Below are 17423 nucleotides of genomic sequence, written 5' to 3'. Positions count from 1 at the left end.
GTGTAGTTGGCAGGGTATGCAGGTGGTTATTGGGAATGGGTTAGGTTGTAGTTGGCAGGACATATAGGTAGTTATTGGGAATGGATTATGGTGTAGTCGGCAGGACATGAAGTTAGTTATTGGGAATGGATTATGGTGTAGTTGGCAGGACATGCAGGTAGTTATTGGGAATGGATTATGGTGTAGTTGGCAGGACATGTAGGTAGTTATTGGGAATGGATTATGGTGTGGTTGGCGGGACATGTAGGTAGTTATTGGGAATGGATTATGGTGTAGTTGGCAGGACATGCAGGTAGTTATTGGGAATGGATTATGGTGTAGTTGGCAGGACATGAAGGTAGTTATTGGGAATGGATTATGGTGTAGTTGGCAGGACATGTAGGTAGTTATTGGGAATGGATTATGGTGTGGTTGGCGGGACATGTAGGTAGTTATTGGGAATGGATTATGGTGTAGTTGGCAGGACATGTAGGTAGTTATTGGGAATGGATTATGGTGTAGTTGGCAGGACATGAAGGTAGTTATTGGGAATGGATTACGGTGTGGTCAGCAGGATGCAGGTAGTTATTGGGAATGGATTATGGTGTAGTTGGCAGGACATGAAGATAGTTATTGGGATTGGATTATGGTGTAGTCAGCAGGATGCAGGTAGTTATTGGGAATGGATTGTGGTTGGCAGGACATGTAGGTAGTTATTGGGAATGGATTGTGGTTGGCAGGACCTGTAGGTAGTTATTGGGAATGGATTATGGTGTAGTCGGCAGGACATGAAGATAGTTATTGGGATTGGATTATGGTGTAGTCAGCAGGATGCAGGTAGTTATTGGGAATGGATTGTGGTTGGCAGGACATGTAGGTAGTTATTGGGAATGGGTTATGGTGTAGTTGGCAGGACATGTAGGTAGTTATTGGGAATGGATTAAGTTGTAGTTGGCAGGACCTGTAGGTAGTTATTGGGAATGGATTATGGTGTAGTTGGCAGGACATGCAGGTAGTTATTGGGAATGGGTTATGGTGTAGTCAGTAGCACCATATATTATGGTGTAGTTGGCAGGTCTGGCAATGACCAGGAATGTATCGATTGTAATTGTCGCACATTGTTGGATGCTGAATGTGTATAAAGTATCTTCTTCTCCATCTCTCCACAGTTATCCCGGACTCTCTGGTGGTCTCCTCCACCCAGCAGACCATACAGAAGGTGGAGGGGGGCTCCCTGCAGCTGTCCTGCGATGTCTCTCGCTCTTCTGCACAACACACTCACCTTTCCGTGTCCTGGTACCGACGGACCGGAGAACAGGTGGAAGAGGTCCTGTCCCTGAACCGGGACTTTCTTCTGAAAGCCGGCTCCTCCTACGCCCAACGCTTTTCCGTGGGGGACGTCAGACTGGACAAAGTGGGCGACAGCACCTTCCGCCTCTCCCTGTTTAACCTGCAGACCACCGACCAGGGAGAGTTCTACTGCCAGGGGACAGAATGGATTGAGGACCCCGACGGATCCTGGTTCCCCATGACAAGCAAACGTTCCCAGGGTTCAGAGGTCACCGTCCAGCCTACCAGTAAGAACACCCTGTCCTCTTTGTAGGGAGTCACAGAGACTATGATATCTTCATGAATATTGATGGCCATCGGTGGTAGTAGTCATCCAGGGAAGATCTGTATCTAGAATCACTTTCTTCTTTGTCATAATCCCACATACTAGGCAAAACCCTAGTGACAAGGTGTCCATGGCAACCACAGTTGGTGCTGGTTAGAACATGAACAAAGATGGAGCTTAATTGGTAATTTTTTTTGTTCTTCTTTAAATACTTTATAACCTGCTTGCTGGATTTGCGATGGTTTTTAAAGTTTTTATGTTTTTATTAGCGCTTTTCCCTTTTTCATTAACATAAAACGAATGGCGTTGAGTCAGTTACGAGATATATATATATATATTTATCTTGTTTTTCCTGCCAAATTAAAAATCTGCCGAGCAGATGGAGAGGAAGTGGGCTGTTAATTCTAATCATGGAGGTAGAGTATCTTTGATACGTTGTATCACAGCCATGTTTTCTGATCATCGCTGATGCAAACGAGGACCTCCGGGGAGATGAGAACTCTCGTCCTCTGTGAGGTCCATGACTTTATCCCCAACATAAACCATAGAAATGTGACCCTTTTCTTGGACTCCATCGCCTAATGCAAATTGCGGCTACAGCAAAGGGAGGAAAAAAAAAAAACATGACGTCTGGTTGCCATGGCAGCCTTTGCTGTTATGGGATTTAGTTTTTTTTGTAGCATTACCTGGATTAAACCTCCAAGTAAACAGGCTCGGCCTATAGGAAAACATCTGTACTTCACAGCTGTACCTCTTCTTCTGGATTTTCCTATTTCTGGGTCTGCATGGAGCTGCTGAAACCGTGTAGGAGGAATTAATGAAGGATGACCTACTGTCACCTGCTGTGTTCTGGTGACAGGTTCCATTTTTGAAGTAGAATTCATCTCAAGAGGAAAAAAAAAAAGCAAAAATATATTGATTTCCTAAAGGAGTTGAGGAAGATTAAAAAAAAAAAAAATTAATTTGGATTATTGGAGTGAATGAAGTAGATATTATTATTATTATTATTATTATTATTTTTATTATTATTATTCAGGACTTCTATAGCACCAGCAGTTTGCGCAGCGCTTTACAATATTAAAAAGGGAGACAATACAGTTACAATACAATAAAATACAAGAGGATTAAGAGGGCCCTGCTCAGAAGAGCTTACAATCTAATGGGGTGGGGCAGGTGTAACAGTAGGGAATGAGCTGATGGAAGATTAGTAGGCTTCCCCAAAGAGATGCGTTTTCAGGGATCGCCTGAAAGCAGTTAGAGTAGGAGATAGCTGTACAGGTTGAGGTAGAGAGTTCCAGAGGATGGGAGAGGCTCTGGAGAAATCCTGGAGACGAGCATGGAAGGAGGAGACAAGGGAGCTTGAGAGTAGGAGGTCTTGATAGGACGGTTCTCAACTCCTTTATTAAATCAACCTCAAGGAGTCCCTTTTCCCAGAAGTTTGCACTAAGATACAAGTCACCTTTTGGGTATCTCTGCAACAAAAACTTCATTTTTGGTAAGATGCTCCTAAAGGGGTTAATTACTTCTAAAGGGGTGTGGACACTGCAACTTTCCTCATTTGTGAAAGTGAATCGGCTCATTATTATTGAACCAGGCTCTTCCCATTCAGGTTCATTCTGCACACAACAAACGACTCTTTCTTTGGAACCGGCAGGAACCTGCAACAAAGTTTCTTATGGCACTTTTCCACTGCAAGTACCGGCTCAGCTTCACTCGGCCCTGCTTGGCTCTGTTTGGTTTTCCACTGCATGGTACGGTGTTGGAAGGGTTCGGTACGGTTTGCTTTTCCACTAAAGTAAAGTGGGTGGGATAACATTGATTCTCTGACCAATCAGTGGCTAGTAGTGACAAACAGTCAAGGCTGTATGCAAAGGATTGTGGGATATGGTACTGGTACGGCCCTCTTGGAACCACAACTGAAGTGGTACTGTTTAAGCGAGCCCTACCGTTAGGTTCCATGTAGTGGAAAAGCGCCTCCGTACCGTACCGAACCATTCCAACACCATACCATGTGGTACCATGCAGTGGAAAAGCACAAAAGCGAGCCGAACCGTTCGGTTCCATATAAATCCTTGCAATGTACAGAGAACACTTAGTGGAGACTTGTGTTTGTTTTTTTTTTTCCCTTAACAAAAAGTGGAATTACCCTTTTACAAAGTAAGTTCACCTTTTAAAAAAAAATAAACTCTTACCACCCCCCCCCTCCTTGTTCCATGCCACCCCCACCAGTCACTGAAATGGCCCGCACACTCAGAGCCTCTGCTACACAGCTGTAGCATCCTAATGCAGGCAATGGTAAGTGGTGGTTGGTCAACCCAGGCAGGAGACCATGCTGACCAATGAGAATTTCTTCATTCCTTGGGGGTGGGGTCTCGGAATAAAAGAAGTTCAACAGAGATTCTCATTGGTCAGTGCACTAATGTGGTGGCATTGACCAATGACCGCTTGCCCTTGGCTGCCTTGTGATGCTAGACAGTCACTGGGGCTATGTAGTAAAGATTTTGAGTGTGGGGTCCAACTGGCAGGTAGAGTAGCTAGAGACGGGGGGGAGGGGCACCCTGATAGGAAGCAGTGGTCACAGCAGAAGTACATGTCAGGGTGACCACACTGCTGCTGCATGTAGGGAAAAAATAGGCAGTTTTATCACCCATATACAGTTCCAGATATATATATATATATATATATATATATAATAGTATTTTTATTATTCATTAATATTTATTTTTTGGGGGGTTGGATACATTAAATAATGTTGCTCTGGCTAGGTACCATCCTAGAGCCCCTTACGTGTTACGCCCTAAGACCTCTGCTCTATGGAGTATTCTCTGATTCTGACCCTTTCTCTCTATCTCTCAGACAGGGAGTTGAATGTTCGCCTGGAAACAGACCGCCGGACGTACAGCGCAGGGGAGACGGCCGAGCTGAGGTGCATCATCGAGGCTCAGAATGCGGCTGAGCGCATGTTTGCCATGTCCTGGGTCTTTAACAGCTCCATCATTGCCAGCGTGAACCCTGGTGGCGTCCCAACCATGATCGGAGAGTACATCCAACGAGAGAGCCATGGAGAGTTAAAGGTTGGCAAAGAGAGCGATAACACCTTTTTGCTGAAAATCTTCCGACTGCGGCCAGAGGACAGTGGAAAGTACAACTGCCGTGTGATGGAGAGAGAGAGATCGGCGTCCGGGGAGCTGACCGATCGTGACATCAAGAGGCCCAAAAACATTCCCATCACCGTCCTCCCCCTCAGTAAGTGTGAGGTCAGCCTTGGTGAGCCTCTGCTGGAGCCCCCTAATGCAGTTCCCTTTAATATTTAATACACTATATGGCCAAATGTATCAGAGACCCCGCCAAATGACTTTATACAGAGTACAAGCACATTGTAGACAATTGTACTCCTCCAACCTTGTAACAGTTTGGTGACCCTTTTCTGTTCTAGCATGACTGTGCCCCTGTGTACAAAGCCAGCTCCATAAAGACATGGGGTGACCAGTCTGGACCGGCTCCATAAAGACCTGGGGTCTTGGTGTGGAGGAACTCAAGTGTCCTGTACAGAGCCCTGACTTCAACCATACTTGTAAGCCGATTGTGAGGCCTGGTCTTCTTGTTCAACATCAGTACCTGACCTCCCTCTCTCACAAATGCCCCTCCTGTTACTGGCCAGGCAGGCTACATGTCCAGATAAGGGTCTTGTATGTTTTTTTTTAGAAGGGATCCTCTAAAAAATCCATAGCAGACCTGTATGAATAATCAGGCCCTGGCCACTTTTGTTGGTGGTCCTTCTTCCATCCGGGCTACCCTTCACTTCTTCCATCCGGGCTACCCTTCTCTTCTTCCATCCGGGCTACCCTTCTCTTCTTCCATCCGGGCTACCCTTCTCTTCTTCCATCCGGGCTACCCTTCTCTTCTTCCATCCGGGCTACCCTTCTCTTCTTCCATCCGGGCTAGCCTTCTCTTCTTCCATCCGGGCTAGCCTTCTCTTCTTCCATCCGGGCTAGCCTTCTCTTCTTCCATCCGGGGTAGCCTTCTCTTCTTCCATCCGGGCTAGCCTTCTCTTCTTCCATCCGGGCTAGCCTTCTCTTCTTCCATCCGGGCTAGCCTTCTCTTCTTCCATCCGGGCTACCCTTCTCTTCTTCCATCCGGGCTACCCTTCTCTTCTTCCATCCGGGCTACCCTTCCCTTCTTCCATCCGGGCTACCCTTCTCTTCTTCCATCCGGGCTACCCTTCTCCTCTTCCATCCGGGCTACCCTTCTCTTCTTCCATCCGGGCTACCCTTCTCTTCTTCCATCCGGGCTACCCTTCTCTTCTTCCATCCGGGCTAGCCTTCCCTTCTTCCATCCGGGCTAGCCTTCCCTTCTTCCATCCGGGCTAGCCTTCCCTTCTTCCATCCGGGCTAGCCTTCCCTTCTTCCATCCGGGCTAGCCTTCCCTTCTTCCATCCGGGCTAGCCTTCCCTTCTTCCATCCGGGCTAGCCTTCCCTTCTCCCATCCGGGCTACCCTTCTCTTCTCCCATCCGGGCTACCCTTCTCTTCTTCCATCCGGGCTACCCTTCCCTTCTTCCATCGGGGCTACCCTTCTCTTCTTCCATCCGGGCTACCCTTCTCTTCTTCCATCCGGGCTACCCTTCTCTTCTTCCATCCGGGCTACCCTTCTCTTCTTCCATCCGGGCTAGCCTTCCCTTCTTCCATCCGGGCTAGCCTTCCCTTCTTCCATCCGGGCTAGCCTTCCCTTCTTCCATCCGGGCTAGCCTTCCCTTCTTCCATCCGGGCTAGCCTTCCCTTCTTCCATCCGGGCTAGCCTTCCCTTCTTCCATCCGGGCTAGCCTTCCCTTCTTCCATCCGGGCTAGCCTTCCCTTCTTCCATCCGGGCTAGCCTTCCCTTCTTCCATCCGGGCTAGCCTTCCCTTCTCCCATCCGGGCTAGCCTTCCCTTCTTCCATCCGGGCTAGTCTCCAATATCACTGTACTACCTTTTTTCTCTTATCTGTCCTACCCTCTCCTCTCCTATAGCTGTACTACCCTCCTGCCTCCTATTTGTACCACCCTCTCCTCTTCTATAACTGTACTACCCTCCTTCTCCGATCTGTACTGCCTTCCCTTCTTCCACGTGTTACATTGTACAGCACCACAGGAGACGATGGAACTGTAGAAATCAATAATCCTGATAATGAGGTCAGAAAGATGCTGGAAAGGTTTATGAGAAAAAAGTTTTTTCCAGATTTCTTCCGTCTTTCTCATTTACAATAAAATGATTTTGACTTGCAGTAAGTTGTCCTTGCCGACCTGATTTTATTTATTTTTTTCCTCTTCCGCAGGGACGTCCCTTACCGTCACCGTGGTGGCAAATTCCAGCTCGGTCCTGGAAGGATCTCGCATCAGCCTGACCTGTTCTGTGGCCTCGCTTGCTGGACCGCACAGCCGCATTTCTGCATCTTGGCACTTGCTGGACAAGCAGAACCGCCAGCGAGAGGTGATCCGGCAGGACCGTGACGGCGTGACATGGGCTGGCCAGATGTACAGAGAGCAAGCCAGTTCTGGTGGACTGCAGATGGTGAGGACCGGCTCTGACATCTTCACCTTGGATATCGAAGGTAGCCAGCGGCAGGACGCCGGCTCGTACGAGTGCCGTGTGGCAGAATGGGTGCCGGCAGGGGACGGCGAGTGGCAGATGCTGGGAGAGAGGTTTGCCCAAACCAGTGTTGATGTCACATCTCTTGGTGAGTGGAGCTGCAGGCTCGTTGGTGTACTTGGTGCTATATTGTCCACTATCCTGTCTTGAAGAAAACACACAATGTTACTAATGGGTGGAGAGTTTTTTTTCTTTGGGTGACCCCCATTGGTTAGCTTCGGCCAATGACTGACATTTCCATCCTTCCACACATCAGGTGACAGTGGAGGTTCTGTATTCTCCTCCTGATATCTGTGGATACTGAGAAATTTTCTATCTTTCTCAGCATACAGTGATGGCAGATGGAAGCGGGAATTGTATATTCCTCCTCCTGCTTTTCTATGTATACTTATATATATCTTGTATTTCTCATCATACAGTGATGGCAGATGGAAGTGGGGAGTTATGTACTGTATTCTGCCTCTTGCGATCTGTGTATACTGAGTATTGGGGAAATCCTGTATCTCTCATCATACAGTGATAGAGGGAAGCAGCAGGGGTTATGCATTCCTCCTCCTTCTCCTGTAATCTGTCTGTACTGAGAGTGTTGGATTAATTTTCTATCTTTCTTGGCATACAGTGATCGCAAATGGAAGCGGGAATTATGTATTCCTCCTCCTGCTATCTGTGTATACTGAGAGTGTTGGGGAAATCTTGTATTTCTCCTCATACAATGATGGCAGGAAGTTATGTACTGTATTCCGCCTCCTGCTATCTGTGTATACTGAGTATTGGGGAAATCCTGTATCTCTCATCATACAGCGATAGCCGGAGGCAGCGGGGGTTTGGTTATGTATTCCTCCTCCTGCTATCCGTGTATGCTGGGAGTGTGGGGGAAATCTTGCATCTCTCTCATCATACAGTGATAGCGGGAGGCCACAAGGATCTTGTATTTGCTCCTCCTGCTATCTGTGTGCTGAGTGTTGGGGAAACCTTTGTGTCTCTTTCCTTTTATAAGTTGACAAGAGGAGGCATTTGGAGTAATGTACCATATTCCCTCCTCCTGCTATCTGGGTATATTGAAGGCGTTGGGGAAATCTTGTATCCCTTTTGGTATACAGTGATAGCAGGAGGCAGCAGGGGTTTTATATACCTCCTCCTATTATCTGTGTATACTGAGTATTGGGGAAACCTTGTATCTGTCGTCATACAGTGATAGCAGGACGCAGCAGGGGTTGAGTATTCCTCCTCCTGCAATCTGTGTATACTGAGCATATTGGGTACACTTTGAATCTCTCTTGGTTAACAGCATTTTTGTATGATGGGAATTACATTCTGAATCAGATATACAGTGATAGCGGGAGGCAGCAGAGCTTATGTATTCCACCTCCTGCTGTCTGTGTATACTGAGAGTGATGGAGAAACCTTGTATCTCTCTCATTATACAATGATAGTGGGAAGCAGCTTGGGTTAATTATGTATTCCTCCTCCTATCTGTGTATACTGAGTGTGTTGGGGAAACCTGGTATCACTCCGATCATACAGTGATGGGAGGCAGTGGGGGTTATGCTTACCTTCTCCTCCTATCTGTGTATATGGGGGGTGTTGGTGAAGCCTTGTACCTTTTATTATACAGAGATGGTGGGAGGGAGTGGGGGTTATGTATTCCTCCTCCTGCTATCTGTGTATACTGGGAGTGTGGGGGAAATCTTGCATCTCTCTCATCATACAGTGATAGTGGGAGGCCACAAGGATCTTGTATTTGCTCCTCCTGCTATCTGTGTGCTGAGTGTTGGGGAAACCTTTGCGCCTCTTTCCTTTTATAAGTTGACAAGAGGAGGCATTTGGAGTAATGTACCATATTCCCTCCTCCTGCTATCTGGGTATACTGAAGTCGTTGGGGAAATCTTGTATCCCTTTTGGTATACAGTGATAGCCGGAGGCAATGGGTGTTATGTATTCCTCCTCCTGCTATCTGTGTATAGTGAGTGTGTTGGAAATCTTGTATCTCTCCCATCATACAGTGATAGCGGGAGGCAGCTGGGAGTGGTAGGTATTCCTCCTCCTGCTATCTGTGTATAGTAAGTGTTGGGAAATCTTGTATCTCTCCCATCATACAGTGATAGTGGGAGGAAGCTGGGAGTTGTAGGTATTCCTCCTCCTGCTATCTGTGTATAGTGAGTGTGTTGCAAATCTTGTATCTCTCCCAGCATACAGTGATAGCGGGAGGCAGCTGGGAGTGGTAGGATTTCCTCCTCCTGCTATCTGTGTATAGTGAGTGCTGGGAAATGTTATATCTCATCATACAGTGATAGCGGGAGGCAGCATTGGTTGGTTATGTATTCCTCCTCCTGCTATCTGTGTATAGTGAGTGCTGGGAAATCTTACATCTCTCTCATCATACAGTGATAGCGGGAGGCAGCTGGGAGTGGTAGGTATTCCTCCTCCTGCAATCTGTGTATAGTAAGTGTTGGGAAATCTTGTATCTCTCCCATCATACAGTGATAGTGGGAGGAAGCTGGGAGTTGTAGGTATTCCTCCTCCTGCTATCTGTGTATAGTGAGTGTGTTGCAAATCTTGTATCTCTCCCAGCATACAGTGATAGCGGGAGGCAGCTGGGAGTGGTAGGATTTCCTCCTCCTGCTATCTGTGTATAGTGAGTGCTGGGAAATGTTATATCTCATCATACAGTGATAGCGGGAGGCAGCATTGGTTGGTTATGTATTCCTCCTCCTGCTATCTGTGTATAGTGAGTGCTGGGAAATCTTACATCTCTCTCATCATACAGTGATAGCGGGAGGCAGCTGGGAGTTGTAGGTATTCCTCCTCCTGCTATCTGTGTATAGTAAGTGTTGGGAAATCTTGTATCTCTCCCATCATACAGTGATAGTGGGAGGAAGCTGGGAGTTGTAGGTATTCCTCCTCCTGCTATCTGTGTATAGTGAGTGCTGGGAAATGTTATATCTCTCTCATCATACAGTGATAGCGGGAGGCAGCATTGGTTGGTTATGTATTCCTCCTCCTGCTATCTGTGTATAGTGAGTGTGTTGGAATCGTGTATCTCTCCCAGCATACAGTGATAGCGGGAGGCAGCTGGGAATTGTAGGATTTCCTCCTCCTGCTATCTGTGTATAGTGAGTGTTGGGAATCTGGTCTCTCTCCCATCATACAGTGATAGCTGAAGGCAGCTGGGAGTTGTAGGTATTCCTCCTCCTCCTCCTGCAATCTGTGTATAGTGAGTGTGTTGGAAATCTTATATCTCTCCCATCATACAGCGATAGCGGGAGGCAGCATTGGTTGGTTATGTATTCCTCCTCCTGCTATCTGTGTATAGTGAGTGTGTTGGAAATCTTATATCTCTCCCATCATACAGCGATAGCGGGAGGCAGCTGGGAGTTGTAGGATTTCCTCCTCCTGCTATCTGTGTATAGTGAGTGTGTGAGAATCCTTGTATCTCTCCCATCATACAGTGATAGTGGGAGGCAGCTGGGAGTTGTAGGTATTCCTCCTCCTCCTCCTGCTATCTGTGTATAGCGAGTGTGTTGGAAATCTTATATCTCTCCCATCATACAGTTATAGCAGGAGGCAGCTGGGAGTTGTAGGATTTCCTCCTCCTGCAATCTGTGTATACTGAGAGTGATGGAGAAACCTTGTACCTCTCTCTGATAACAGCTTGGGTGCAGGGAGGATTTTTTTAGGTGATAGAAAACGATGTCCTGAGTCAGACATGGGCCGTACCAGGGACGGTCTAGTAGATTGTGTGTATAGCCCTGGCCCAGCTCCAGTATATAGAGTATGCGGAATTTGGGGACAATGAGTGTAAGTGTCAGCATGCGGCTGAGTGACTCGCAGCAATGTCAGTGTTTGAAGTTTACAGATGAGGATTTCTATAAACCAGTTCATGAAATAACAATCCTCGCCCGCCGGCTCACCTCCACCTTCTCAGCACTTATTACACCGCCGTTCCATGCCGAGAGCTGCCTTCACATACAGCCAGCTGATATTGAGAAATAGACGGGGGGGGCGGAGCCTGTACACGTACAATTCATATAGCGATGATAAATTTAATCCTCCTTTTCCCTGCTGAGTCACCGCGCACCTCCTACCTCCAAAGCCTCTCTTGCGTTTATCGCAGTGCCGCGGCCTTGCTTGGCTGACGCTGCTCTACAATTATAACCTTTCCTTTGTCTTTGCTGGAAATGTGTGCACTTGTTGGATGTGTCATACCTTCATTGATTGCTGGATATAGGAGATGCCAAGGTTACATTAGAATGGATGTAAAAGATGCAACAAAAAGAATGTCCAACCGCTTTGTGACGCGCGACCTTCGATGGAACCGCGAAGAAAAACGATCCAGAATAATGTTCTGCCGGGCCCCGCAGAGAGCGCGGATTAAAACCAATATTTCCCATAATTCCCGAGCTCATTAAATATTTTGTCTATGTTGTGTATCAGAGGTGTTAATATTTAATGAGCCCAAATTAATTTTCCTCTGTCAGTTCAGTGTTCGGCGCTGGCAGTGTGCGGAGTCATAGCTTTATCCTCTATAATAATTATGGCACTAAATATGCCAGGCTGGGGATATTATCTAGGCCAAGGGTCAGCAACCTTTGTCCACTTAAGGGCCGGATTCAATGTTTGTGAATGCACGGAGGGCCGCATTCACCCGCTAATAAATGGTGATTAATAATAATCCTAACATCGTAATAACCGTTCAGGTTTGCCTCACTTTAGGGTGCTTCACTAATACAAAGTCAGTTCACCCTGAGGGAGCACGTGGTTGGGGATTTGGATTTTACTGCCCCCTCCCCCATCCTGGCACCCATGGGTGGCTGACACCAGCCAGGATGGTCGGGAGATAGGGTTCCTGTCCCTAGGGGAGATGGGGTCCCTGTTCCAAGGGGAGAAGGGGTCCCTAATAGGGTTCCCCCCATAGCAGTGTCCTGTGCCCCCCTTCATATCACTCCCATAGTGTTCTCTGCCCCCCTCCCCCATAGCAGTTTCCTGTGCCCCCCCCCCCAAAGCAGTGTACTCTGTCCCCTGCACCCCCCCCCCCCGTAGTGCCCTTTGTACCCTCATAGTGTCCTCTGCCCCCCTCCCCCCATAGCAGTGTCCTCTGTCCCCTTCACCCCCCTGTAGTGTCCTCTGTACCCTCATAGTGTCCTCAGCCCTCCTCCTCCCATAGCAGGTTCCTGTGCCCCCCCAAAGCAGTATCCTCTGTCCCCTGCACCCCCCCTCCTGTAGTGTCCTCTGTCCCCTTCACCCCCCGTAGTGTCCTCTGTACCCTCATAGTGTCCGCTGTCCCCTTCAACCCCCCCCCCTCCTGTAGTGTCCTCCATACCGTCATAGTGTCCTCTGTCCCCTTCACCCCCCCTCCTGTAGTGTCCTCTGTCCCCTTCACCCCCCCGTAGTGTCCTCCATACCGTCATAGTGTCCTCTGTCCCCTTCACCCCCTCTCCTGTAGTGTCCTCTGTCCCCTTCACTCCCCCTCTCCTGTAGTGTCCTCTGTACCCTCATAGTGTGCTCTGCCCCCCTCCTCCCATAGCAGGTTCCTGTGCCCCCCCAAAGCAGTGTCCTCTGTCCCCTGCAACCCCCCTCCTGTAGTGTCCTCTGTCTCTTTTATACAGTTTTCCCCCACAAGGTTACCGCCCAGGTGGACCTTGTGGGGAACAGGACATGAAATTCACAATCCAATAAAAACAGAGTTTTACACTCACTCCCATACAGTGTACACAATCCCTTCCCTCTGCCCGATTACATTTTCATATGCAGATGAAATTGTATACAGAAACAGAATTAACCTGAACTAATTATCTAGCCATCTGGACAGAACATTGTGAGGTCATTAACATTGAACAATGGGACAGGCAGACTTAACACAATACACATCCCAGCTCAATAGATAGACAATAGGACAAGACAGTCAATGACAGTCTGTCCGTCTCCTACATTGAAGTACATGGAATACACATCTTATTTCTATGATTATTTAGGAGTCAGACTTCATGGCAACAGGCTATAGGTCTCAGAGTTTAAAGTGGAATTAAATCTTCAAACTTCTTGAGAGATATTGCTGACAAATATTACTTGAAGCAATCCAAACCATTAAGTATCTGTTTTTCACTCCCAGTGACGGTGAGTACCGTCACATATAGTAATCACCAATGGTCTTAAAATCACCCAGTTGTAACCAGTTGGTAATCATTTAGTTGTAACCAGTTGGTGCCAATCAGGACCCATTGATATAGAGTCTGGCAATGCCAAGATGAAGAGCTAGATGGCAACATACTAGGAATATAGACAGCAGCATTGTGATTTCACACCACAGTGCCCAATACCAACTGCTTACACCTCCAAAGCCCCCAGCCAGATTGGATGGACTTGAGGGTATTCTTGGAGGTAGAATCATGTATTGGGATGTCGTTGTCTTGTTAAATTGAATAATGTGGATATTTTTTTTTTTTTTTTTTTTATCGGATTTTATTATTTGCAAATAAAAATGTCTTTGGATCTATTGTAGTTTATGGTATTGGTGTAAAATGTTTGCACCAAAAAAAAAAAAATGTTCCATATGTATATCAAAAATGTTGGGTATCCTCTATAACGGTGGTCCTCAACTCCGGTCCTCGGGGCCCACTAACAGGCCAGATTTTAAGTATCACCTTGGGGAGATGCAGACTAGAGTACTGCAATCACTGAGCAGCAAATGGTATCACCTGTGATGTATTTCAGTTTTCTTGCAAACCTGGCCTGTTAGTGGGCCCTGAGGACCGGAGTTGAGGACCACAGCTCTATAATGCTGAAAGTTGCCAATTTTTTGGAATTCCAGGGTCTAGCAAATGTTGCAGGCGGACTTTTCTGTGAGAACCAATTCCAGAGGTTTGATGTAAAGTGACTTTTTGCTAACTTTTTTTTGTTGCAGAGTCTGGTTTTGCTGTAACGGCCATCTCCCGAACACCCGGGGTCACCTACTTTGACTCGTTTGACCTCCAGTGTATCCTGAAGCCCCATTACCCATCCTGGGTGGGCATCTCGGTGACCTGGCGATTCCAGCCCATGGGAGGAGGGGAATCCCATGATCTGGTGACCTTCAGCCATTCTGGCGGAGTGCAGTGGGGGGAACGATCTGGAAGTTTCCGAGGCCGCAGCGTGGTGGAGAAAGGGGATTCCAGTCACAATGTACGGCTGAGCATCAGTCGGGCAAGCGATTCTGAGGCTGGAAAGTACCAGTGTGTGGCTGAACTGTGGAGGAGAGAGTACAACGCTAGCTGGGTCCGCCTGGCCGAGAGAGCGTCCAACCTGCTGGAGATCCGAGTCCAGCGACCAGGTGAGCAGATTGTTGCCAACTTCTCATCCTCTGTACCCTGGTGGCATCTTACCATGTGCAGGTCAACTGTAGCATATTGTGTGGAATCGTACAATGAACGTGGCTGCACTGCATGTGGCAGTAAATCATGGCCAGGTCACATTTGAGGTGTCATGTGGTATCATCATACCATGGTACAAATCACCTGGCATGCTTCTCCATGGATTCTACTTCAGGTGACCTGGACCATGATATGATGCCACAAGAGACACCCCAGTTGACCTGCGCAATAGTACAGTACCATGAGGGGCATCCCAGGTGGCATCATACCATGGTGCAGGTCACCTGAGATTCCTCTAATTGTACTATTGTGCAGATCGATTGGCATGTCTCTTGTGACCTGCACCATTGTACGATGGCACAAGAGACATGCCAGTTGACCTGCACAATAGTACAGTACCATGAGGGGGCATCCCAGGTGGCATCATACCATAGTGCAGATCACCTGGGATTCCTCTAATTATACTATTGTGCAGATCAACTGGCATGTCTCTTGTGACCTGCACCATTTTATGACACTACAAGAGACATGCCAGTTTACCTGCGCAATAGTACGGTACCAGGAGGGGCATCCCAGGTGGCATCATACCATGGTGCAGGTCACCTGAGATTCCTCTAATTGTACTATTGTGCAGATCGATTGGCATGTCTCTTGTGACCTGCACCATTGTATGATGCCACAAGAGACACACCAGTTGACCTGCATAATAGTAAAATGCCCCGAGGGGCATCCCAGGTGAACTGCACCATGCTACAATGCCACCTGGGATGCTCCTCATGGCATCCTACCATGGTGTAGGTCACTTAAAGTGTCTTTAATGGTGTTATACTTGGTCCAAGTCACCTGTTATGCGTTGTGTTACTTTGTACAAAGGTGCATATTTCTCTGGTGGCATCATGCCATAGTCCATGCCCCCCTGGGATATCTCTTGTTGGATTGTGCTATGGTGAAGGTGCCATCTCTGAATAGCCTGTTATAACACAGCATTGTGCAGAGGAGGGGGCTGTTTACACTAGGTAAGGCGCACATGGTTGGGTGGGGCTGCTCACTGCATTGCCAGACTGGTAATTCTGGATTTAAACCCCCCCTGGGGGAATAGAGAGAAGCCAGCCTGACACTCCCTGGATTGTGGAAACTGACACCATTGTGAAAGCCCCTGCAATATCCACACAGGTGACTATCCACACAGGTGACTATCCACACAGGTGACTATCCACACAGGTGACTATCCACACAGGTGACTGTGCTCCTCCATTCTCTATGGTGACACACAGCATTGTCATCCCGACATTCCTACACCATGACCCCTCACCACCCCACAACTTCTCTCCTCTGCACTTCTCTGTGGGTATAACTTTTTATGTAATCGTCTTCCCCTCCCTTTTTTTTTTTTTTCTCCCTGGCTGGTCCTTTCATATCCTGTCCTTTACCAGCTGGTCCTCTTCTGGCCAATCATTGCCTCTTCTCTCCTGACTGGTTCTCTTCTCTTTTGTTAGGACTTTTTGTTGGTCTCCTATTTTTTCCCCTCCCTCTGCTGGCCGGTCCTCTTTTTCCCCTCCCTCTGCTGGCCGGTCCTCTTTTTCCCCTCCCTCTGCTGGCCGGTCCTCTTTTTCCCCTCCCTCTGCTGGCCGGTCCTCTTTTTCCCCTCCCTCTGCTGGCCGGTCCTCTTTTTTTTCCCCTCCCTCTGCCGGCCGGTCCTCTTTTTTTTTTTCCCCTCCTCTGCCGGCCGGTCCTCTTTATTTTTCCCCTCCTCTGCCGGCCGGTCCTCTTTATTTTTCCCCTCCTCTGCCGGCCGGTCCTCTTTATTTTTCCCCTCCTCTGCCAGCCGGTCCTCTTTTTCCCCTCCCTCTGCTGGCCGGTCCTCTTTTTTTCCCCTCCCCCTGCTGGCCGGTCCTCTTTTTCCCCTCCCCCTGCCGGCCGGTCCTCTTTTTCCCCTCCCCCTGCCGGCCGGTCCTCTTTTTCCCCTCCCTCTGCTGGCCGGTCCTCTTTTTCCCCTCCCTCTGCTGGCCGCTCCTCTTTTTCCCCTCCCTCTGCTGGCCGCTCCTCTTTTTCCCCTCCCCCTGCCGGCCGGTCCTCTTTTTCCCCTCCCTCTGCTGGCCGGTCCTCTTTTTTCCCCTCCCCCTGCTGGCCGGTCCTCTTTTTCCCCTCCCCCTGCCGGCCGGTCCTCTTTTTCCCCTCCCTCTGCCGGCCGGTCCTCTCTTTCCCCTCCCTCTGCTGGCCGGTCCTCTTTTTCCCCTCCCTCTGCTGGCCGGTCCTCTTTTTCCCCTCCCTCTGCTGGCCGGTCCTCTTTTTCCCCCTCCCTCTGCTGGCCGGTCCTCTCTTTCCCCTCCCTCTGCTGGCCGGTCCTCTTTTTCCCCTCCCTCTGCTGGCCGGTCCTCTTTTTCCCCTCCCTCTGCTGGCTGGTCCTCTTTTTTTTTTTTTTTCCCCTCCTCTGCCGGCCGGTCCTCTTTTTCCCCCTCCCTCTGCCGGCCGGTACTCTTTTTTTTTTTTTCCCCTCCCTCTGCCGGCCGGTACTCTTTTTTCCCCTCCCTCTGCTGGCTGGTCCTCTTTTTTCCCCTCCTCTGCCGGCCGGTCCTCTTTTTTCCCCTCCCTCTGCCGGCCGGTCCTTCTTTTTTTTTTTTTTTTCCCCTCCCTCTGCCGGCCGGTCCTCTCTTTCCCCTCCCTCTGCTGGCTGGTCCTCTTTTCCCCCTCCCTCTGCCGGCCGGTACTCTTTTTTTTTTTTCCCCTCCCTCTGCCGGCCGGTACTCTTTTTTCCCCCTCCTCTGCTGGCTGTCCTCTTTTTCCCCCTCCTCTGCCGGCCGGTCCTCTTTTTTCCCCACCCTCTGCCGGCCGGTCCTCTTTTTTCCCCCTCCCTCTGC

At 48.7% G+C, this 17423-nt stretch overlaps 1 protein-coding gene across 2 annotated transcripts in view; it reads left to right on the top strand.

Annotated features, from left to right (window-relative positions):
* LOC309548508 (immunoglobulin superfamily member 3-like) overlaps positions 1–17423 on the top strand; it is a 109334-nt gene that overhangs the window by 51400 nt on the left and 40511 nt on the right. For both annotated transcript variants that reach the window (XM_082248462.1, XM_082248463.1), the window contains exons 4-7: positions 1149–1556; positions 4451–4840; positions 6906–7307; positions 14121–14525. In XM_082248462.1, coding sequence (XP_082104588.1) covers positions 1149–1556; positions 4451–4840; positions 6906–7307; positions 14121–14525 — 1605 coding nt within the window. The remainder of the gene's footprint in view (positions 1–1148; positions 1557–4450; positions 4841–6905; positions 7308–14120; positions 14526–17423) is intronic.

This window comes from Pelophylax lessonae, assembly GCF_965119305.1.
Source record: "Pelophylax lessonae genome assembly, chromosome: 2".
Classification (NCBI taxonomy): domain Eukaryota; kingdom Metazoa; phylum Chordata; class Amphibia; order Anura; family Ranidae; genus Pelophylax; species Pelophylax lessonae.
Note: the sequence above shows the minus strand (reverse complement) of the source record. Positions and strands in the feature narration are given on the sequence as shown.